Below are 25302 nucleotides of genomic sequence, written 5' to 3'. Positions count from 1 at the left end.
AACAAAACAAATTCTATCCAACTTGAGGCTGATACTATGGCACAACATACTGTTCATGGCTAACGATCCGGCAGGGAATGGATGTCAGGTCAGAGCTTTTGAAGGGGAGAGGTGATGATCAGGACAGGTGTGCAGATTATTGATGGGATACAGGTGCGGGTGAACATTGATCTCCCAACAAGCTAATTCGCCCGGCAACCAGACAGGGTGCGTTCCAGGACACCGGAAACACACTCCAGGACAGAAACACAGGCAAACACAGACTCAGGAAGCGGGATTCGTGACAGTACCCCCCCTCCGACGAACGCCACCGGGCGGACTACCTGGAGCGCCAGGGTGGAGGCGGTAGAAGTCACGAAGCAGGTCGTCATCAAGGATCTGACGCCGAGGAATCCAACTCCTCTCCTCTGGACCATATCCTTCCCAATCCACGAGATATTGGAAACCTCGACCCCGCCGTCTGGAATCCATTATGCGGCGCACCGTGTAGGCAGGACCACCTCCGATCATCCGAGGAGGAGGAGGACGAGGAGGAGGGGGCAACAGAGGACTGAGGAGAACCGGCTTGAGGCAGGAGACATGAAAGGTGGGGTGTACTCGAAGCGTTGCCGGCAATTTGAGTCGGACCACAACAGGGTTAATGATTCTCTCCACCACAAACGGACCAATGAACTTTGGTGACAGTTTCCTCGACTCAGTCCGTAGAGGAAGATCCCGTGTAGCCAACCAAACCTTATCTCCGATGGTATAAGCGGGAGCAGGAATACGGCGACGATTCGCCTGGATCTGATACCGGTCAGAAACTCTAAGGAGGACCTTCCTGGCCCGATGCCAGGTCTGGTGGCAACGACGAATGTGGGCCTGGACAGAAGGAACCGAAAGATCCCTCTCCTGATAAGGAAACCAGGGAGTTTGGTATCCGTACAGACATTGGATGGGGGACATCCCAGTGGCAGATGAAGGAAGGGTATTATGGGCATACTCGACCCAGGGTAATTGAGATGACCAAGAGGTGGGATCAGAGGAGACGAGACAACGCAGCGTGGACTACATCTTCTGATTGGCTCTCTCCGCCTGACCATTAGATTGTGGGTGAAATCCAGAAGTGAGACTGACTGTAGCTCCAATGGCCAAACAGAAGGATCTCCAGACAGCAGAGGTAAACTGAGGACCACGGTCAGAAACAATGTCACTGGGCAATCCGTGGACCCTGAAAACCTCCCTAACCAGGATCTCGGACGTCTCCGTGGCAGATGGAAGCTTGGAGAGAGGGACAAAATGAGCAAACTTGCTGAATCTGTCCACAATGGTCAGAATGACCGTGTTTCCAACAGAAGGGGGTAATCCCGTGACAAAATCCAGGGCCAGATGCGACCAAGGTCGCCGAGGAATAGGTAAGGGGTGAAGAAGCCCAGAGCTGGGCAGATTGGTACTTTTGTTCTGAGCACAAACAGGACATGCGGCAACAAACCTCTGGGTATCTTCTCCCATGGCAGGCCACCAAAATCGTCTGCTCAGTAGCGCCATAGTCCGAGCAACGCCAGGGTGACAAGCTATCTTGCTGGCGTAGGACCACTGAAGAACAGCAGAACGGACCGACTCAGGCACGAACAACCGACCGGGTGGACCGTTACCGGGGCCGGGCTGCGTCCGAAGGGCCGCCATCACATCCTCCTTAATCCTCCATGTAACGGCTCCCACGACAAGATTCTGGGGAAGAATCGTCTCAGTCTTGGCCCCACTCTCATCAGTCTTGGAGAACATCCGGGACAAGCCGTCCGCTTTGCTGTTCTTCGACCCAGGTCGGAACGTCAGGGAAAAATTGAAGCGTCCAAAAAACAAAGCCCACCTGGCCTGACGGGAGTTGAGACGTTTAGCCGATTGCACGTAAGCCAGATTCTTGTGGTCAGTCCAGACCACAAACGGTTGCTCCGCTCCCTCCAACCAGTGACGCCACTCCTCCAAGGCAAGCTTCACAGCGAGAAGCTCCCGGTTACCCACATCGTAGTTTCTCTCAGCTGGTGAAAGACGACAAGAGTATAAGGCGCAGGGATGGAGTTTACCGTCAGTGGAGCTACGCTGGGACAGGATGGCGCCCACCCCCACATCAGACGCGTCCACCTCAACAACAAACTGACGGGAAGTGTCAGGTTGAGAGAGAATCGGCGCGTTGTTGAATTGGCTCTTCAAGTTCAGAAATGCTCGGTCTGCCTCAGGAGTCCAACAGAAAATTCTGGTGTAAGACGTCAGAGCAGTTAAAGGGGCGGCGACCCGGCTGTAATCACGGATAAACCTCCGATAGAAGTTCGCAAATCTCAGGAATCTCTGGAGCTGCAATCTCGTACCGGGCCGGGTCCAATCCCGAACCGCCCGAACCTTCTCTTGGTCCATCTTGATCTCACCCCTGGAGATGATGTACCCGAGGAAGGATGTCGTGTGGGCGTGAAAATCACACTTCTCTGCCTTCACAAACAGACGGTTCTCCAATAAGCGCTGCAGGACCTGCTTAACATGCTGGATGTGGCTGGAAAGCTCCTTGGAGAAAATCAGGATGTCATCCAGGTAAACGAACACAAACAGACCGATCATATCCCTCAGCACGTCATTCACCAAACTTTGGAACACTGCTGGAGCGTTGGAAAGTCCAAACGGCATCACCTGGTACTCAAAATGTCCCATAGGTGTATTGAATCCAGTCAACGACTCGTCCCCCTCTTTGATCCGAACCAGATGATACGCATTGCGTAGATCAAGCTTCGTAAACACAGTAGCACCCTGTAAAGAATTGAAAGCGGAGCTCATCAAGGGCAAGGGGTACTTGTTCTTGACCATAATATCATTCAACCCCCGATAATCAATACACGGGCGAAGAAAGCCATCCTTCTCACTCACAAAAAAAAAATCCAGCTCCCAGGGGTGATGACGAGGGACGAATGAGACCTGCAGCAAGAGACTCCTTTATGTAGGTCTCCAGGGCTTCCCGTTCAGGTCGAGAAATACTGTATAACCGTCCCTTGGGAAAGGCAGCTCCAGGGAACAGCTTAATTGTACAATCATAAGGTCGGTGGGGAGGAAGTGACTGAGCTTTCTGCTTACTGAACACCTCACCCAACTCGTGATATGTTTCAGGAACCAGGGACAAATCAGGAGGAGCAGACTCACTGACCCGACTTGGGACAGCATGAGAACAGGCAGTCCTGAGGCAGTTAGCATGGCACTCAATGCTCCAACTAGTTACCTTACCAGTCACCCAATCGAACAAAGGATTGTGTTCTCTTAGCCAGGGGTATCCAAGAACCAGAGGAACATGGGGGAAGGCAAAATGAAAAAAAGAAATAACCTCTGAATGATTCCCCGACAACAACATCTTAACCGGTTCAGTCCTCATAGTGATCCGTGCCAGACTACTGCCGTTCAGAGTGGTTGCTTCAATGGCTTCCGGTAATTGCTCCTTGGAAAGCCCCAGCTGTTCCACTAAGTCGGCATCAATGAAGCTGTCATCGGCACCTGAATCGATGAAAGCGTTAATCGCTAAACTCTGATTCTTATTTATGAGCAGGAAAACAAGGTCTGACAGGGCTCTTGAGAGGTTGAAACTGGCTCGCTAACAAACCTCCCAAACTTAACGAGCCGAGCAGTTTAACAGGCGCTGAGGACAAACGGAGATGTAATGTCCCGTGCTACCACAGTAGAGGCAGCTGTTGGTCTCACGTCTACGTTGGCACTCGTCCTTAGTTAACCCGTGCCGCCCCACTTGCATAGGTTCAGGATCTGGTGGCAGGACTCCTCCACTAATCCCGTGTGAGGGAAAATGATCAACCCGTTCTGGTCCACTTCCTGACCCGAATGGTAACCGAGTCTCAGATTGATTAGATGGACACCAATGCTTCTCCCTCCTTCTCTTTCGGACTCTATTATCTACCCGAATAGCTAAGGTGACCAAACTATCTAGGTCACTAGGCTCTGGATAGGAGATCAGCTCGTCCTTGAGTTGCTCCGACAACCCCTGGTAAAAAAAAACGCTTGTAGTGATTCCTCATTCCAACCACTCTCCACAGCCAATGTCCTGAATTCTATCACAAAGTCTGCCACACTGCGAGCTCCTTGGCGAAGAGAGAACAAACGTTTATCTGCGTCCTTACCTCGGACTGGATGGTCAAAAAGCTTTCTCATATCTGCCGTGAAACCCTGGTATGACGTCATGCATGTGTCCCGTCGTTCCCAAACAGCTGAAGCCCATTCCAGAGCTCTACCACGCAGCAGTTCAATAACAAAAGCTATCCTAGCCTTATCTGTGGCGTAAGAGTAGGTCTGCAGATCAAAAACTAACCCACACTGTAAAAGAAATGAACGGCATCCTCCCAGATCTCCCTCGTACTTCTCCGGTGTCGGAACCTTGCGCTCACGGAAGGAACCCGCTCCCGAATCGGCAGGTGATATGGGTGAAACAGGTGGTGGATGATCCGCCGGCAACCTGAGCTGATCCTGGATACTCGTTAATCTATCCGATAAGTTCCGGATTGAACCCGCTATCTCGTGTAGCGCCGTGTTGTGTTGTCCCAACATCTTCTCCTGCTGGGTAATTGTATGGCAAACGGAGTCCAGGTCTGCTGGGTTCATCACTGGCCGGATCGTTCTGTCACATTCTTTCAAAATCGAACCCAGAAGCAGACAAGGACAAGGAGAGTAGGAAGAAGGTGAGTATTTATTTACAAATGAATGTGAATGGGTAGATATATCCAGGTGGCGTAGCGGGCAACGGTGGTGAGTTGATGGGAGTAAATAGGTGGATCCAATGGGGTAGCGGAATCCTCCGATGACCAGACAGGAATGGGGTAAATGATCCAGGTGTGTAACTGAAGACAGAACAAACGGAGGTAAGTTTAAGGCAAGCAATACGTAAAAAACAACAAAACAAATTCTATCCAACTTGAGGCTGATACTATGGCACAACATACTGTTCATGGCTAACGATCCGGCAGGGAATGGATGTCAGGTCAGAGCTTTTGAAGGAGAGAGGTGATGATCAGGACAGGTGTGCAGATTACTGATGGGATACAGGTGCGGGTGAACATTGATCTCCCAACAAGCTAATTCGCCCGGCAACCAGACAGGGTGCGTTCCAGGACACTGGAAACACACTCCAGGACAGAAACACAGGCAAACACAGACTCAGGAAGCGGGATTCGTGACACATATGAAGACAAGCCTGACCTCTCCCCTCTCTGGGCCCCTAGTGATTAAGCCCTGGAGAAGGGATAACTGCAAACTGCCAACAGTATTATCCAAAAGAAGACATCCTAATGACAAATATCTCACATAAGCGTTATTATTTAAATAAAACATCTTATTTATCAATGTTACCTAACTAATTCTGATTCAGCCACGACAAATGCCTAATGCATTTAGTTATAGTATACCTACTGTATATAGTTATCGTAGACCTACTGTATCTAATTTTTGTAGACATACTGTATATAGCTATAGCAGACACACTGTATATAGTTATTTATTTATTTCACCTTTATTTAACCAGGTAGGCAAGTTGAGAACAAGTTCTCATTTACAATTGCGACCTGGCCAAGATAAACCAAAGCAGTTCGACAGATACGACGACACAGAGTTACACATGGAGTAAAACAAACATACAGTCAATAATACAGTATAAACAAGTCTATATACGATGTGAGCAAATGAGGTGAGAAGGGAGGTAAAGGCAAAAAAAGGCCATGGTGGCAAAGTAAATACAATATAGCAAGTAAAACACTGGAATGGTAGATTTGCAATGGAAGAATGTGCAAAGTATAAATAAAAATAATGGGGTGCAAAGGAGCAAAATAAATTAATTAATTAAATACAGTAGGGAAAGAGGTAGTTGTTTGGGCTAAATTATAGGTGGGCTATGTACAGGTGCAGTAATCTGTGAGCTGCTCTGACAGTTGGTGCTTAAAGCTAGTGAGGGAGATAAGTGTTTCCAGTTTCAGAGATTTTTGTAGTTCATTCCAGTCATTGGCAGCAGAGAACTGGAAGGAGAGGCGGCCAAAGAAATAATTGGTTTTGGGGGTGACAAGAGAGATATACCTGCTGGAGCGTGTGCTACAGGTGGGAGATGCTATGGTGACCAGCGAGCTGAGATAAGGGGGGACTTTACCTAGCAGGGTCTTGTAGATGACATGGAGCCAGTGGGTTTGGCGACGAGTATGAAGCGAGGGCCAGCCAACGAGAGCGTACAGGTCGCAATGGTGGGTAGTATATGGGGCTTTGGTGACAAAATGGATTGCACTGTGATAGTCTGCATCCAATTTGCTGAGTAGGGTATTGGAGGCCACTTTGTAAATGACATCGCCAAAGTCGAGGATTGGTAGGATGGTCAGTTTTACAAGGGTATGTTTGGCAGCATGAGTGAAGGATGCTTTGTTGCGAAATAGGAAGCCAATTCTAGATTTAACTTTGGATTGGAGATGTTTGATATGGGTCTGGAAGGAGAGTTTACAGTCTAACCAGACACCTAAGTATATGTAGTTGTCCACGTATTCTAAGTCAGAGCCGTCCAGAGTAGTGATGTTGGACAGGCGGGTAGGTGCAGGTAGCGATCGGTTGAAGATTATGCATTTAGTTTTACTTGTATTGAGCAATTGGAGGCCACGGAAGGAGAGTTGTATGCATTGAAGCTTGCCTGGAGGGTTGTTAACACAGTGTCCAAAGAAGGGCCAGAAGTATACAGAATGGTGTCGTCTGCGTAGAGGTGGATCAGAGACTCACCAGCAGCAAGAGCGACCTCATTGATGTATACAGAGAAGAGAGTCGGTCCAAGAATTGAACCCTGTGGCACCCCCATAGAGACTGCCAGAGGTCCGGACAGCAGACCCTCCGATTTGACACACTGAACTCTATCAGAGAAGTAGTTGGTGAACCAGGCGAGGCAATCATTTGAGAAACCAAGGCTGTCGAGTCTGCCAATGAGGATGTGGTGATTGACAGAGTCGAAAGCCTTGGCCAGATCAATGAATACAGCTGCACAGTAATGTTTCTTATCGATGGCAGTTAAGATATCGTTTAGGACCTTGAGCGTGGCTGAGGTGCACCCATGACCAGCTCTGAAACCAGATTGCATAGCAGAGAAGGTATGGTGAGATTCAAAATGGTCGGTAATCTGTTTGTTGACTTGGCTTTCGAAGACCTTAGAAAGGCATGGTAGGATAGATATAGGTCTGTAGCAGTTTGGGTCAAGAGTGTCCTCCCCGATTGAAGAGGGGGATGACCGCAGCTGCTTTCCAATCTTTGGGAATCTCAGACGACACGAAAGAGAGGTTGAACAGGCTAGTAATAGGGGTGGCAACAATTTCGGCAGATACTTTTAGAAAGAAAGGGTCCAGATTGTCTAGCTCGGCTGATTTGTAGGGGTCCAGATTTTGCAGCTCTTTCAGAACATCAGCTGAACGGATTTGGGAGAAGGAGAAATGGGGAAGGCTTGGGCGAGTTGCTGTTGGGGGTGCAGTGCTTGTAATGATCTTCGTCTGCTGTTTGAAGAGAGTCAGACCGAAAAGCAGCGTGTAGGTTACTCATGACTTTTAATAAAGCTAATGCAGTACATGAAATAACTGAAAATATGAAAACAACAAACGAGTGAAACTAAATACAGCCTATCTGGTGACTAACACAGAGACAGGTACAATCGCCCACGAAATACAACGCGCACTCAGGCTGCCTAAGTACGGTTCCCAATCCGAGACAACGAGAATCAGCTGACTCCAATTAGGAATCGCCTCAGGCAGCCAAGCCTAACTAGACACACCCCTACTAATACACACTCCTAATTAATACAAACCCCAATACGAAATACAACATATAAACCCATGTCACACCCTGGCCTACCCAAACATATAACAAAAACACAAGATACAATGACCAAGGCGTGACAGAACCCCCCCCTAAGGTGCGGACTCCGGGACGCACCTCAAGAGCATAGGGAGGGTCCGGGTGGGCGTCTGTCCATGGTGGCGGTTCTGGCTCGGGACGTGGACCCCACTCCATAAATGTCCTAGTTTTTCCCCTTCACGTCCTAGGATAATCCACCTTCGCCGCCGACCATGGCCTAATAGCCCTCACCCTGATCCCCACATAACTGAGGGGCAGCTCGGGACAGAGGGGCAGCTCGGGACAGAGGGGCAGCTCGGGACAGAGGGGCAGCTCGGGACAGAGGGGCAGCTCGGGACAGAGGGGCAACTCGGGACAGAGGGGCAACTCGGGACAGAGGGGCAACTCGGGATAGAGGGGCAACTCAGGATAGAGGGGCAACTCAGGATAGAGGGGCAACTCAGGATAGAGGGGCAACTCAGGATAGAGGGGCAGCCCGGGACAGCGGGGCAGCCCGGGACAGAGGGGCAGCCCGGGACCGAAGCAGCCCGGTACTGAGGGGAAGCCCGGTACTGAGGGGAAGCCCGGTACTGAGGGGAAGCCCGGTACTGAGGGGAAGCCCGGTACTGAGAGGAAGCTCAGTACTGAGAGGAAGGTCGGTACTGATAGGAAGCTCGGTACAGAGAGGGAGCCCAGTACAGAGAGGGAGCCTAGTACTGAGAGGAAGCTCAGTACTGAGAGGAAGCTCAGGCAGGTAGTAGGCTCCGGTAAATCCTGGCTGGCTGGTGGACCTGGATGATTAAGGTTGTCTGGCCGATCTAGAAGATCTTGGTAGACTGGCACTTCTGGCGGATCCTGGCAGACTGGTGACGCTGGGCCGACTGGCGGCGCTGGGCAGACAGGAGACTCCGGCAGCGCAGGAGAGGAGAAAGGCTCTGGCTGCGCTGAACAGGCGAGGCGCTTTGGACGCGCTGGGCCGACTGGGAGCACTGGTGGCGCTGGACAGACAGGAGACTCCGGCAGCGCAGGAGAGGAGTTAGGCTCTGGCTGCGCTGAACAGGCTGGAGACTCCGATAGCACAGGAGTTGGAGAAAAGCACTGGCTGTGCTGAACAGGCGATGCGCACTGGAGGCCTGGTGCGTGGTGCTGGAACTGGTGGTACTGGCGCGAGGACACGTACAGGAAGCCTGGTGCGGGGAGCTGCTACCGGAGGACTGGTGTGTATAGGTGGCTCTGGATAGACCGGACCGTGCAGGCGCACTGGAGCTCTTGAGCACCGAGCCTGCCCAAGCTTACCTGGCTCGATGCCCACTCTAGCCCGGCCAATAGGAAGAGCTGGTATGTGCCTCACCGGGCTATGCTCCCGCACTGAAAACACTGTGTGCTCCATAGCATAACACGGTGCCTGCCCGGTCTCTCTAGCCAAACGGTGAGCACAGGGAGGACTGGTGTGTGGAGGTGGCACAGGATGGGCTAGACCGTGAAGACGTACTGGAGATCTTGAGAGCAGTGTAGGCACAGGACGTGCAAGGCTAGGGATGTGCACAGGAGGCCTGGTGCGTGAGGCTGGCACCAACTTCACCAGCTGACTAACACGCACCTCAGGTTGAGTATAGAGCGCTAACTCAGGTGCTATTAAATCCCCGACACGATCCGTCGGACGAATATTATATCTATAGCACCAAGCTAGCAACTCCCTCATTACTCTCCACTCCACTTTCCCCATTAACTCCTTCACAGTCTCTGCTTCGCTCACCTCTAACACTGGCTCTGGTTCAGGTCTCCTCCTTGGCTCCTCACGATGAACAAGGAGAGTTGGCTCAGGTTTATCTCCCGACTCAGCCATACTCTCCCTAAGCCCCCCCCCAATACATTTTTTGGGGTGACTTTCCGGTTTCCAACCGCGTCGCCGTGCTGCCTCCTCATACTTGCGCTTTCCCCCGTTACCTTCAGTTCTCGCTCTGTATAACCGTGCTTTCCTTTTCGATTCCATAACGTCCTCCTTTAGATCCTGCCAGTTCACACGCTGCTCGGTCTGTGAATGGTGGGCGATTCTGTAATGATCTTCGTCTGCTGTTTGAAGAGAGTCAGACCGAAAAGCAGCGTGTAGGTTACTCATGACTTTTAATGAAGCTAATGCAGTACATGAAATAACTGAAAATATGAAAACAACAAACGAGTGAAACTAAATACAGCCTATCTGGTGACTAACACAGAGACAGGTACAATCGCCCACGAAATACAACGCGCACTCAGGCTGCCTAAATACGGTTCCCAATCCGAGACAACGAGAATCAGCTGACTCCAATTAGGAATCGCCTCAGGCAGCCAAGCCTAACTAGACACACCCCTACTAATATACACTCCTAATTAATACAAACCCCAATACGAAATACAACATATAAACCCATGTCACACCCTGGCCTACCCAAACATATAACAAAAACACAAGATACAATGACCAAGGCGTGACAGTGCTGTTGACCGGGGTAGGAGTAGCCAGGTGGAAAGCATAGCCAGCCGTAGAAAAATGCTTATTGAAAATCTCAATTATGGTGGATTTATCAGTGGTGACAGTGTTTCCTATCTTCAGTGCAGTTGGCAGCTGGGAGGAGGTGTTCTTATTCTCCATGGACTTTACAGTGTCCCAGAACTTTTTTGAGTTAGTGTTGCAGGAAGCAAATTTCTGCTTGAAAAAGCTAGCCTTGGCTTTTCTAACTGCCTGTGTATAATGGTTTCTAGCTTCCCTGAACAGCTGCATATCACGGGGGCTGTTCGATGCTAATGCAGAACGCCATAGGATGTTTTTGTGTTGGTTAAGGGCAGTCAGGTCTGGGGAGAACCAAGGGCTATATCTGTTCCAGGTTCTAAATTTCTTGAATGGGGCATGTTTATTTAAGATGGTTAGGAAGGCATTTTGAAAGAATATCCAGGCATCCTCTACTGACGGGATGAGATCAATATCCTTCCAGGATACCCCGGCCAGGTCGATTAGAAAGGCCTGCTCGCTGAAGTGTTTCAGGGAGCGTTTGACAGTGATGAGTGGAGGTCGTTTGACCGCTGACCCATTACGGATGCAGGCAATGAGGCAGTGATCGCTGAGATCTTGGTTGAAGACAGCAGAGGTGTATTTAGAGGGCAAGTTGGTTAGGATGATATCTATGTGGGTATATATATATGTATATAGTTATAGCAGACCTACTGTATTTAGTTATATACCTGCTGCATATAGTTATGATAGACCCACTGTATATAGTTATAATAGACCTACTTTATGTAGAATGCCTACTGCATATAGTTATAGCAGACCTACTGTATATAGTTATAGCAGACATACTGTATATTGCTATAATATACCTACTGTATGTAGTTATAACAGACCTACTGTATATAGAATGCCTACTATATATAGTTAAGTATATCTACTGTATTTTGTTATAGTAGACCTACTGTATATAGTTATAGCAGACCTACTGTATATGGAATGCCCACTGTATATAGTTATAGCAGACCCACTGTATATAGTTATAGTAGACCTACTGTATATAGTTATAGTAGACCTATTGTATATAGTTATAGCAGACCTACTGTATATAGTTATAGTAGACCCACTGTATATAGTTATAATATACCCACTGTATATATTTATAGTAGACCTACTATATATAGTTATAGTAGACCTACTGTATATAGTTATAGCAGACCTACTGTATGTAGTTATAATAGACCCACTGTATATAGTTATAGCAGACCTACTGTATATAGTTATAGTAGACCTACTGTATATAGTTATAGTAGACCTACTGTATATAGTTATAGCAGACCTACTGTATATAGTTATAGTAGACCCACTGTATATAGTTATAATATACCTACTGTATATAGTTATAGAAGACCTACTGTATTTAGTTATAGAAGACCTACTGTATATAGTTATAGCAGATATACTGTATGTAGTTATAGCAGACCTACTGTATAGGGTTATAGCAGACCTACTGTATATAGTTATAGCAGACCTACTGTATATAGTTATAGCAGACCTACTGTATATAGTTATAGCAGACCTACTGTATATAGTTATAGCAGACCTACTGTATATGGTTATACTAGACCTACTGTATATGGTTATAGTAGACCTACTGTATATCGTTATACTAGACCTACTGTATATAGTTGTTATTCTCCCACAACATATAGTTATACTAGACCTACTGTATATAGTTATAGCAGATATACTCTATGTAGTTATAGCAGACCTACTGTATATAGTTATAGTAGACCTACTGTATATAGTTATAGCAGACCTACTGTATATGGTTATAGTAGACCTACTGTATATCGTTATAGTAGACCTACTGTATGTAGTTATAGCAGATATACTGTATGTAGTTATAGCAGACCTACTGTATATAGTTATAGCAGACCTATTGTATATAGTTATAGTAGACCTACTGTATATAGTTATAGCAGACCAACTGTATATGGTTATAGTAGACCTACTGTATATGGTTATAGTAGACCTACTGTATATAGTTATAGCAGACCTACTGTATATAGTTATAGCAGACCTACTGTATATGGTTATAGTAGACCTACTGTATATAGTTGTTATTCTCCCACAGCATATAGTTATACTAGACCTACTGTATATAGTTATAGCAGACCTACTGTATATAGTTATAGCAGACCTACTGTATATGGTTATAGTAGACCTACTGTATATCGTTATACTAGAACTACTGTATATAGTTATTGTAGACCTACTGCATATAGTTATAGTAGACCTACTGTTTATGGTTATACTAGACCTACTGTATATAGTTATAGCAGACCTACTGTACATAGTTATAGCAGACCTACTGTATATGGTTATAGTAGACCTACTGTATATCGTTATACTAGACCTACTGTGTATAGTTATAGCAGATATACTGTATGTAGTTATAGCAGACCTACTGTATATAGTTATAGCAGACCTACTGTATAGTGTTATAGCAGACCTACTGCATATAGTTATAGCAGACCTACTGTATATGGTTATAGTAGACCTACTGTATATCGTTATACTAGACCTACTGTATATAGTTATTGTAGACCTACTGCATATACTTATAGCAGACCTCTGTATATAGTTATAGCAGACCTACTGTATATAGTTATAGTAGACCTACTGTATATGGTTATACTAGACCTACTGTATATAGTTATAGCAGACCTACTGTATATAGTTATAGCAGACTTACTGTATATGGTTATAGTAGACCTACTGTATATAGTTGTTATTCTCCCACAGCATATAGTTATAGCAGACCTAGTGTATATAGTTATACTAGACCTACTGTATATAGTTTTAGCAGACCTACTGTATATAGTTATAGCAGACCTACTGTATATGGTTATACTAGACCTACTGTATATAGTTATAGCAGACCTACTGTATATGGTTATAGTGGACCTACTGTATATAGTTGTTATTCTTCCACAGCATATAGTTATACTAGACCTACTGTATATAGTTATAGCAGACCTACTGCATATAGTTATAGCAGACCTACTGTATATAGTTATAGCAGACCTACTGTATATGGTTATACTAGACCTACTGTATATAGTTATAGCAGACCTACTGTATATAGTTATAGCAGACCTACTGTATATGGTTATAGCAGACATACTGTATATCGTTATACTAGACCTACTGTATATAGTTATAGCAGACCTACTGTATATAGTTATAGCAGACCTACTGTATATGGTTATAGTAGACCTACTGTATATAGCTGTTATTCTCCCACAGCATATAGTTATACTAGACCTACTGTATATAGTTATAGCAGACCTACTGTATATGGTTATACTAGACCTACTGTATATAGTTATAGCAGACCTACTGTATACAGTTATAGCAGACCTACTGTATATGGTTATACTAGACCTACAGTATATAGTTATAGCAGACCTACGGTATATGGTTATAGTAGACCTACTGTATATCGTTATACTAGACCTACTGTATATAGTTATAGCAGACCTACTGTATATGGTTATACTAGACCTACTGTATATAGTTATAGCAGACCTACTGTATACAGTTATAGCAGACTTACTGTATATGGTTATAGTAGACCTACTGTATATAGTTGTTATTCTCACACAGCATATAGTTATACTAGACCTACTGTATATAGTTATAGCAGACCTACTGTATATGGTTATACTAGACCTACTGTATATAGTTATAGCAGACCTACTGTATACAGTTATAGCAGACTTACTGTATATGGTTATAGTAGACCTACTGTATATAGTTGTTATTCTCACACAGCATATAGTTATACTAGACCTACTGTATATAGTTATAGCAGACCTACTGTATATGGTTATACTAGACCTACTGTATATAGTTATAGCAGACCTACTGTATACAGTTATAGCAGACCTACTGTATATGGTTATACTAGACCTACTGTATATAGTTATAGCAGACCTACTGTATACAGTTATAGCAGACTTACTGTATATGGTTATAGTAGACCTACTGTATATAGTTGTTATTCTCACACAGCATATAGTTATACTAGACCTACTGTATATAGTTATGAGTTATCTGTGACCAACAAATACATATCCATAGATTAGGGGCTAATTAATTTTTTTCAATTGACTTATTTCCTTATTTGAACTGTAACTCAGTAAAATCTTTGAAATTGTTGCATGTTGCATTTATATGTTTGTTCAGTACATGTTCCTCAGTGGAGTGTGAAATTAGTAATCATTGTGTGTATGACTATATTTGTTATTGTGTCTGCTCTGTGGTCTTCATGTTCTAGAACCGTCTGGACATTAAGAATGGCTGCATTCTCCGTCTGACCAAGGCACCGGTGAGTTTGCAAACAAGAGCCTAACAAACCAACCATGCTCTGTTCCTTACATAATCCCCTCTTGGCTCTGTGTGTGTGTGTGTCTGCACGCTATGTAGGCCTATTGCAATTGTATTACATAATGGGTATATCTACTTCATCCATCCTCTGTCTGTGTGTTTTTATGCTATGTGTGTTGTAGGGCCGTTGTGCCGAGGACCTCTACAAGGGCATCCAGAGCTCAGACTCAGGTGTGCGCTGTGATTCGCTGAAGCAGCTGGCCTGCGTGTCCACTGACGTCACTTTTGCCCAAGAGTTTATCAGCCGTGATGGCCACTCTCTGCTGGTGAAGATCGTAGAGGACGCTGACGAGTCAGTTCCCTTCTCTGTATCTCTCTATATGTCTATGTGTCTCTCATAATGTCACTATGTCTTTGTGTGTGTCTCTGTCTCCCTCTACTCTCTCTTCAACTAACCTTATATAGCAGAGACAGCAGACTCACATAAGTGAGCGCTTCTCTGTCTGTCCTGTTCTCCTAGCAGACTGTGTGGTTATTTTGGGGGATGGGGGAAATGCAGTGCAGTAGTGCATATTTCTGCTGGCTGCAGTTGAATGCTGTGCTTTGATAGATGCTGCTGCAGAGATATGAGACGATTACCTCACGTGGGAACACGTCCCTGGGTGAAGTATGGGCTGAGTCTGGCCTTCCCCTCATACTGTTAGGATAGTTACTGTGGAGGAATTCAAGGATGCTGTAGTTGGGTTCGTCTGTTGAATTCTAGAATAACATTGAGTTGGCATGGAGAATTGGCTAGGAAGAATATGCAGCTGTGTTGCGTAGTTAGTGATTTGGTTAGTTTGATCAAAATCAACATGGGATGGAGAGATCCAAGGATATGAGTCTGACCTCATGCTTTTGAAGATGTAACATGTCTTATAGTCCCAAATCAATTATACCTCTATTATACCACTTGAATCCCAGGGAAGGCATGAAACACATTCCTACCAAACCTGAGAAAACATTTCAGCCTGGTATAGTCTTGTCTCTCCTAATCTCGCCACATAGAACCAAATCAGTGGAAATACTCAGTGGCGTCTGTGGTTGTCTTTGTCAATGTTGTATTTGCTGAAGTTGTAATATTCTGTTCTGAGTTGTGTGTATTGTCTGTTAGGGCCCCTCTGATCATGACCCACACACTGACAGGCTTCATGGAGTTGATGGATCATGGGATTGTATCATGGGAGAATCTCTCTGCTGTCTTCATCAAGAAGGTAGGTTCCTACACTATTGGCTTCTTTAACCTAAGTGGAGGAGGAGAAATACAAATGTGTCAGGAGTAAGAAAGTAAGGCATTAGACATTTAGGGTTGGTTCCCAGGACTAGGCTTAATCTTTGTCTGGGAAACCGTCCCATAATGTTAATGTGTGTAATGTTTGACCATGAGAAATGTCTGATAGGAGCTCTGGTGACCACTAGTCATGGGACTGACTCTCCGCACTCAGTTTCAACCTATTATATCCCCATCGCATTCTATCCCACTACTATCCTACTCTGCTATCTGTGCTCTTCTATACTAACTGTATCCTGTGTCTATTTCCTGGTACCTGTCAGATTGCTAACTTCGTCAATGCCAAGGTGCTGGACGCGTCCATCCAGCAGGTGTCCCTGGCCATCCTGGAGAGCATGGTGCTGAGCAGCAGCAGCCTCTTCCAGCAGGTCAAGCAGGAGGTCACTCTGGAGAGACTCCTCTCACATCTGCAGGTGTAAGTGTGTGTCATCCATGGATAGAATTGTGGGAAAAACCTGCATTACCTCCAATGAATGAGTGTGCTTATACCTGATTACACACATAGACCCTCATCTCTAAATCATATTACGGTTAAATGTACCCCAGGAAAATGTAATGATAAGCTTGTCCAGGGTCTGAAGTCTACAGTTCATCTAAGAAATACACACACATACTACTCTCTCCCATCTCTCATTATGCCCACCCATACGCTCTCTTTTATTCCAGGACAAACCAACAGATTCAAACCAAAGCCATGGCCCTCCTCATGGCTCTGCTACAGACTGCTGGAGATGCAGACAGACAGGTAAGAATGGTCTCTATTTCCCCTCTCTCTCTCTCTCAATTTAATTTAATTCATTTTGCTGTGTAACAATGTACATATTGCTTACTTTGGAGATGTACAATATTAACATAATTAATAATAATAATCAATATTCTCAACGGGACAACAGTAACAACAATAACCAAGGGTCAAAATAACCAGACATTGGACAATAACAATAAACATAGAGGACATGTGCAGGTTGGTTGGTTGGTTTGTCAGACACTGTCCCTCATCTTATGGCAAGCAGCAATGTAGTGTGCTGCCATCCCACAGCTCTCTGCGTTCTGCCCCAACAGGACAGATAGCCTATCCTCATCAGAGAGGTCTTTGTAACCTTGAATACAGGTTTTTGTCAGGAATTGCATCTCTGTCTTGGGTTCTGCTGTGGTGCAGTGGTTGCACAGCCTTTCCTCTACAGGGAGCCATGTTTTCCTGTGTCTACCCTTCTCAATGGCAAGGCTCTGCTCACTGAGCCTGTACTTTCTCAAGGTTTTTCCAAGGTTTTGATCACTAACCATGGTTGCATAGTTTGCCATGGTGTACTGTCGATTTAGGGCCAGATAGCACTGCATTTTGCTTTGTGCTTGTGTTTGCATTTCCCAATAGGTAATGTAGTTTTGTTTTGACTGTGTTGTAATTTGGTTTGATCTGATTGATTGGATGTTCTGGTCCTGATGCTTCAGTGTGTTAGTAGGGGCTTGAGTGTGTTAGTAGAACAGGTTTGTGAACTCAGCCCCAGGACCAGCTGGATGAGGGGACTCTTTTCTTTGCTCAGCTCTTGGTATTGAAGGGTGTGGTAATGATATGAGAGGGGATCACTGTATTTGAGATGTTTCCAAAACTTAATTGCTTTTTAAAAAGTTTTTATTATTAGTGGATATTGGCTTAATTTTGCCCTACATGCATTGTTTGTAGTTTTCTTCTGGACATGTAGGAGAATCTTACAGAACTCGGAATGCAGGGTTTCAATGGGGGGTTTGTCCCATTGGGTGAAATCTTGTTTTTCAAGTGGCCCGCACTCCTCGCTGCCATAAAGTGCAATTGGTTCAATGACACATTCGATTAGGTATTTCAATTTGAATTTGTTTTTTAATGGCGTAGAATGCCCTGCTTTCTCTCTCTGTCTCTGTCTCTGTCTCTGTCTCTGTCTCTGTCTCTGTCTCTGTCTCTGTCTCTGTCTCTGTCTCTGTCTCTCTCTCTCTCTCTCTCTCTCTCTCTCTCTCTCTCTCTCTCTCTCTCTCTCTCTCTCGCTCTCTGTGTATCGCTCTCTCTCTCTGTCTCTTCTCTGTGTATCGCTCTCTCTCTCTGTCTCTTCTCTGTGTATCGCTCTGTCTTCTCTGTGTATCACTCTCTCTCTCGCTCTCTCTCTCGCTCTCTCTCTGTGTATTGCTCTCTCTCTCTCTCTCTCTCTCTCTCTCTCTCTCTCTCTCTCTCTCTCTCTCTCTCTCTCTCTCTCTCTCACTGTTTGTCTCTGTCTCTCTCTCTCTCACTGTCTCTGTCTCTGTCTCTGTCTGTCTGTCTGTCTGTCTGTCTGTCTGTCTGTCTGTCTGTCTGTCTGTCTGTCTGTCTGTCTGTCTGTCTGTCTGTCTGTCTGTCTGTCTGTCTGTCTGTCTGTCTGTCTGTCTGTCTGTCTGTCCGTCTGTCCGTCTGTCCGTCCGTCCGTCCGTCCGTCTCTCTCTCTCTCTCTCTCTCTCTCTCTCTCTCTCTCTCTCTCTCTCTCTCTCTCTCTCTCTCTCTCTCTCTCTCTCTCTCTCTCTCTCTCTCTCTCTCTCTCTCTCTCTCACTGTCTCTCTCTCACTGTCTCTCTCTCACTGTCTCTCTGTCTCTCTCTGCCTGTCTCTCTCTCTGCCTGTCTGTCTGTCTGTCTGTCTGTCTGTCTGTCTGTCTGTCTGTCTGTCTGTCTGTCTGTCTGTCTGTCTGTCTGTCTGTCTCTCTCTCTCTCTCTCTCTCTCTCTCTCTCTCTCTCTCTCTCTCTCTCTCTCTCTCTCTCTCTCTCTCTCTCTCTCTCTCACTCACTCTCTCTTTCTCTCTGTGTATTGCTCTCTCTGTCTCTCTCTCTGACTCCCACTCTCTATCTGTCTCTTTCTTTCTTCTCTCCCTCGCCTGCTCTGTTTTCCAGAGGGAGGTACGAGTTAATCAGTTTAACCAGCCTGAGTGAGTCTGTTCAAAACAAAGGGTTTTGTTCAGATTTATGTGACCATTACTGGTGGCAGAGTCCTGACCTGATTTGTGACTGTATCGCTTTTACCGCCTACTTATGGGGAAGTAGTGTCACTGCATTTCAGTAATAACTGATATAGCCAGTGGTAGTTATTTGGTGATGACACACATGATATTGGTTTTCAGGAGCTGTTTGCCTTCTTAGGAATGAAGAATCTTCGACAGTACATCTATAAGGTAAACCATCTTGAATGTTCAAGATTGAGGTACAAGGACACCTTACTGTCATTGCATCCAGTAGAATGTCAAATTGGGGAAATGCAATTGTCTTTCATTAAATGTAGCAATTTTTTGGTCTTCCAGTCATTTTATCCATAGTAAATACTCTACTGTCTTGAACCTATGTCTCATGGTTTGTTGTGACCCACAGAACATTATCCATAGTTCTGCCTCCGTGGGGGATGAGATGGCCCACTACCTGTATGTCCTCCAGTCTGTCACTCTGAACCACCTGGAGCCTCGCATGAGGATGCCCCTGGACTCCTACAACCAGGTGAGATAGATGACCTCCCTGACTTCTGACCCCTCCCACACCTGGAAACCACTGCCTCTTCGCACCCCAGGAGAGAGTGCTGACTAGTGCTTACTAAGTATCCTTGAAATCCACTTAGTCATATTGTACCATACTCCCTTATATTGGACCATTGTGTCTATCTACAGTTATCTTTCCATCCTTCCCCTTCCTCCCTCTCCTCCCACAGGACCAGAGGGAGATTCTACACGGCCTGCGGCAGGCAGCCTTCGAGACGGAGAGTGAGAACAGCTTGAGTCATGAGCGACGGCGCTCTCTCTGTGCCAAGGAGTTCAAGAAGCTGGGCTTCTCTGTGAGTCTACTCTATGGGATTCTACTTACCACCACCTCAATCAGTCACTCTCATTCGGCCTCTGTGTGTCCTGCATATACTGTACATATTAATAAACTTCTCTGAGTCTTGCTCTTGTCTATCCAAACCATTGTCTCCCTCCATACAGAGTGTGTTTAATTCCTGTTCTGTCTTCTCTCTCTAAAGAACAACAGTAACCCAGGTCAGGACCTGCTGCGGGCCCCTCCTGGCCTGCTGGCTCTGGACACCATGGCCTACTTCGCCTCCCGCTACCCCGATGCCTACAGCAGGGTGAGCAGAGGGAGGGGAAAGGGAAGAACGGGGAGAAACAGAGGGCGGAGGGAGTTAAAGGGACAATCGTGGGTTTTTGTTTGGGAGAGGGTTAAGTATTTGTCATCCTCTGACTATATATTTCTCTCTCGTTTTATTTCTCTCTCTGTCTCTCTCTCTCTCTGTCTGTCTCTTTCTCTCAGTTTGTTCTAGAAAACAGCAGTAGGGAGGATAAGCACGAGTGTCCATTCGCCCGCAGCAGCATCCAGCTGACTCTAATCTTGTGTGAGATCCTACGCATCGGAGAGCCCCGTAAGTCAACCTGAGCTCGTACATGTAGGCCTACATGTATTTAAGACAGGTTAAGCAAGGTCTGGCTTTTTCCCCACTGATGTCAGGCATGTTTCCTCTTATGACTTTCAGCTGTTAGTGTCTACATGCTGGTGTGAGTTCACACAGTATGGATACGTCTGTGTATGGGTGCATTGGGTCTGTACTGGAAACATACAGTACCAGTCATGAATTTGGACACACATACTCATTCAAGGGTTTTTCTTTATTTGTACTATTTTCTACATTGAAGAATAATAGTGATGACATCAAAACTATGAAATAACACATATGGAATTATGTAGTAAACAAAAAAAGTGTTAAACAAATCAAAATATATTTTGTATTTTATATTCTTCAAAGTAGCCACCATTTGCCTTGATGACAGAATGTACACTCTTGGCATTCTCTCAACCAGCTTCACCTGGAATGCTTTTCCAACAGTCTTGAAGGAGTTCCCACATATGCTGAGCACTTGTTGGCTGCTTTTCCTTCACTCCAACTCATCCCAAAACATCTCAATTGAGTTGAGGTCGGGTCATTGTGGAGACAGGTCATCTGATGCGGCACTCCATCACTCTCCTTCTTGGTCAACTAGCCCTTACACAGTCTGGACGTGTGTAGGGTAACTAATTGTTAACCTCTCTGGGATATTCGGGACGGTAGCGTCCCACCTCAACAACAGCCAGTGAAAGTGCAGGGCGCCAAATTCAAAACAACAGAAATCCCATAATTCAAATTCCTCAAACATACAAGTATTTCACACCATTTTAAATATAAACTTGTTGTATATCCAGCCACAGTGTCTGTTTTCAAAAAGGCTTTATGACAAAAGCACACCAAATGATTATGTTAGGTCAGTACCTAGTCACAGAAAAACACAGCCATTTTTCCAGCCAAAGAGAGGAGTCATAAAAAGCAGAAATAGAGATAAAATTAATCACTAACCTTTGATGATCTTCATCAGATGACACTCATAGGACTTCATGTTACACAATACATGTATGTTTTGTTTGATAAAGTTCATATTTATATCAAAAAATCTCAGTTTACATTGGCGCGTTACGTTCAGCAGTTCCAAAACATCCGGTGATTTTGCAGAGAGCCACATCAATTTACAGAAATACTCATAATAAACATTGCTAAAAGATACAAGTGTTATGTGTAGCATTTTAGATCCACGTCTCCTTAACCTCTTGCTTCTACCTGGCACGCAGGCGTCCCATCTAGAGCTCTGGAAATGCAAATGCGCTACGCTAAATGCTAATAGTATTAGTTAAAACTCAAACGTTCATTAAAATACACATGCAGGGTATTGAATTAAAGCTACACTCGTTGTGAATCCAGGCAACAAGTCAGATTTCTAAAATGTTTTACGGCGAAAACATAGCACATATTTATGTCAAACCACCACCGCAGACATAGCTCATTAGCGTAGCCAAGTAGAAAAAAATATGCAATCAACAAACGCAGGATTTAAAAAAAAATAATTTCACTAACCTTTTGAAATCTTCATCAGATGACAGTAATATAACATGTTACACAGTACATTCATTTTTTTTTCAATAATCTGCAATATATATCCATAAATCTCTGTTTACAATGACGCATCGTTCAAAAAATGCTACTAAAATGTCAGGACAAGGAATACACATCATAAACTTTGACTAAATATGCATGTTTTACATATGTATAGGAAGATACACTTCTTGGCATATTACTTCTTCTAAATGCAAACGCTGTGTTACATTTATTTTTAACGTTACAGTTTGCGTTTACTAGGCTATACTAGGAGTCGGCGCTCCAAATGTATCATTATGCCTCCTCTATCTTGGAGTCGACAGAAACCCAAAATTAACACATAGATATTCCCTTACCTTTGCTGTTCTTCCATCAAAAGACCTGGAAGGGATTATACTTACCAAAACAGCGTTTAGTTTTCAAGTCTGCGTCTTTCGGTTCTCAAAATAGACACTTTTCGGTCGAAATGTAGGCAAAATTCAAGTGGATGCTCACCAAAACGTCGAAATTATATATTATATGTCGAGTAAACTTGTCAAACTATATTCATAATTAAGCTTTAACATGTTATAAAGGTGTACAGCAATTGTGAGGACGAAGCGAAACACACACGTCTTGTAATTGATCCTGAAGAAAAGAGAGAGCGGGAGCAGAGCGCGCATAAACGTACACTTTTTTTTCGCGTGACCGAGACCTTTCGGCATGCTCAACGTCTCGTGAGAGCGCGATTCACACAATGAGAAGCCCCATTGAAAGCAGGCTTCGCGCTGAACACGTAGGAACGGTTCCCAGAGCGGTAGTTGTTTGGGAAGGCGTTTAAGATGACATCAAAGTTGGGCCAACTTTTTCCATGACAAGAGAGATTTTGGGAGAATGCATGCCCTGAGACTTCTGCTTTACATAGAGACAAAATTTAAACGGTTTTAGAAGCTTTAGAGTGTTTTCTATTCGATAATATTTTTTATATGCATATATTAGCAACTTTTGACAAAAATTTATCCTGTTTTATATGGGTACCCAATTCCTCCATTAGGGGCAGTAAACAGGGCTAGGCTTAAGAGGTTAATGCAACCACTGTGACAGATTTCAAAAAAGCTTTACCGAAAAAGCACACCATGCAATAATCTGAGTACAGCGCTCAGACAACAAAGCAAGCCATACAGATATCCACCATGTTGTGGAGTCAACAAAGTCAGAAATAGCATTATAAATATTAACTTATCTTTGATGATCTTCATCAGAATGCACTCCCAGGAATCCCAGTTCCACACTAAATGTTTGATTTGTTCGATAAAGTCCATAATTTATGTCCAAATACCTCCTTTTTGTTCACGCGTTTAGCCCAGTAATCCAAATTCATGAGGCGCGAGCAGATGAAAAGTCAAATATTTCTGTTACAGTCCATAGAAACATGTCAAACAATGTATAGAATCAATCTTTAGGATTGCCAGCAAAGCACCCCCACACCATCACACCTACTCCTCCAATGCTTCATGGTGGGAACCACCTACTCTGCGACTCACAAATGGTTCGAATCAAAAATCTCAAATTCGGACTCATCAGACCAAAGGACAGATGAGTAGGCCCTCATTGTGAGTAGGCCGGAGTAGTCCCTCATTGTAATTAAGAATTTGTTCTTAATTAACTGACTTGCCTAGTTAAATAAAGGTTAAAATATTTTCCATTGCTCGTGTTTCTTGGCCGAAGCACGTCTCTTCTTCTTGTTGTTGTCCTTTAGTAGAGTGTTGAATGAAGGCTTGATTCACACAGTCTCCTCTGAACAGTTGATGTGGAGATGTGTCTGTTACTTGAACTCTGAAGCATTTATTTGGGCTGCAATTTTTGATGTTGGTGACTGTAATGAATTTATCCTCTGCAGCATAGGTAACACTGGGTCTTCCATTCTTGTGGCGGTCCTCATGAGAGCCAGTTTCATCATAGCACTTGATGGTTTTTGCGACTGCACTTTCATTGATTATTTGAGCTGTTCTTGCCATAATATGTACTTGGTCTTTTACCAAATAGGGATATCTTCTGTATACCACCCCTAGCTTGTCACAACTGACTGGCTCAAACGTATTAAGAAGGAAATAAATTCCACTTTTGAACTTTTAACCTTTCTAGCGCAGGCGTTCCACTAGCAGAACCCCTCGACAACATTCCGCTCGAAAGGCAGTGCGAGAAATTCAAAAATATATTTTTGAAATATATAACTTTCACACATTAACAAGTCCAATACAGCAAATGAAAGATAAACATCTTGTTAATCTACGCATCGTGTCCGATTAAAAAAATGCTATACTGTGAAAGCACAACATATGATTATGTTAGGTCATAGCCAAGTCAAAAAAACACAGCCATTTTCCCAGCCAAAGATAGTCATAAAAGCAGAAATATAGATAAAATGAATCACAAACCTTTGATGATCTTCATCAGATGACACTCATAGGACATCATGTTACACAATACATGTATGTTTTGTTCGATAATGTGCATATTTATATCCAAAAATCTCAGTTTACATTGGCGCGTTACGTGCAGTAATGTTTTGATTCCAAAACATCCGGTGATTTTGCAGAAATACTTATAATAAACATTGATAAAAGATACAGCTGTTATTCATATAATTAAAGATAGACTTCTCCTTAATGCAACCGCTGTGTCATATTTCCCAAAAACTTTATGGAAAAAGCATAATCTGAGAACGGCGCTTAGAGCCCAATCCAGCTAGAGAAATATCCGCCATTTTGGAGTCAACAGAAGTTATAAATAACACTATAAATATTCACTTACCTTTGATGATCTTCATCCTAAGGCACTCCCAGGAATCCCAGTTCGACAATAAATGACTGATTTGTTCCATAAAGTTTAATAAAGTACATCATTTATGTCCAAATAGCCACTTGTTGGTAGCGTGTTCAGCCCAGTAATCCATCTTCATGAGGCGCGAGCACTTCGTCCAGCCAAAAACTCGAAAAGTTCCGTTACAGGTCATAGAAACAAGTCAAATGATGTATGGAATCAATCTTTAGGATGTTTTTAACATAAAACGTCCATAAGCTTCCAACCGGAGAATTCCTATGTCTGAAGAAAAGCACTGGGACAAGAGCTAACTCTGTCGGGAGCGCACGTCACGAGCCTGAGATACTCTGCCAGACCACTGACTCATACAGGTCTCATGAGCCCGTCCTTTATCGCAGAATCCTCAAACCAGTTTCTAAAGATGGTTGACGTCTAGTGGAAGCCGTAGGAAGTGCAACTTGACTCCATAGACACTGTGTATTCGGTAGGCCAAGCTTTGAAA

General features: G+C 44.5%; 1 protein-coding gene across 1 annotated transcript in view; it reads left to right on the top strand.

The window, feature by feature from the left end:
- LOC124034328 (engulfment and cell motility protein 3-like) overlaps positions 1-25302 on the top strand; it is a 109500-nt gene that overhangs the window by 60700 nt on the left and 23498 nt on the right. Inside the window, exons 5-14 of the mRNA XM_046347377.1 lie at positions 14688-14738; positions 14920-15089; positions 15891-15990; positions 16331-16482; positions 16734-16812; positions 19180-19230; positions 19424-19546; positions 19755-19877; positions 20064-20168; positions 20351-20459. Coding sequence (XP_046203333.1) covers positions 14688-14738; positions 14920-15089; positions 15891-15990; positions 16331-16482; positions 16734-16812; positions 19180-19230; positions 19424-19546; positions 19755-19877; positions 20064-20168; positions 20351-20459 — 1063 coding nt within the window. The remainder of the gene's footprint in view (positions 1-14687; positions 14739-14919; positions 15090-15890; positions 15991-16330; positions 16483-16733; positions 16813-19179; positions 19231-19423; positions 19547-19754; positions 19878-20063; positions 20169-20350; positions 20460-25302) is intronic.

This window comes from Oncorhynchus gorbuscha, linkage group LG01 (genome assembly GCF_021184085.1).
Source record: "Oncorhynchus gorbuscha isolate QuinsamMale2020 ecotype Even-year linkage group LG01, OgorEven_v1.0, whole genome shotgun sequence".
In the NCBI taxonomy this organism is placed as follows: domain Eukaryota; kingdom Metazoa; phylum Chordata; class Actinopteri; order Salmoniformes; family Salmonidae; genus Oncorhynchus; species Oncorhynchus gorbuscha.
This window is presented reverse-complemented; position numbering and strand designations above follow the sequence as displayed.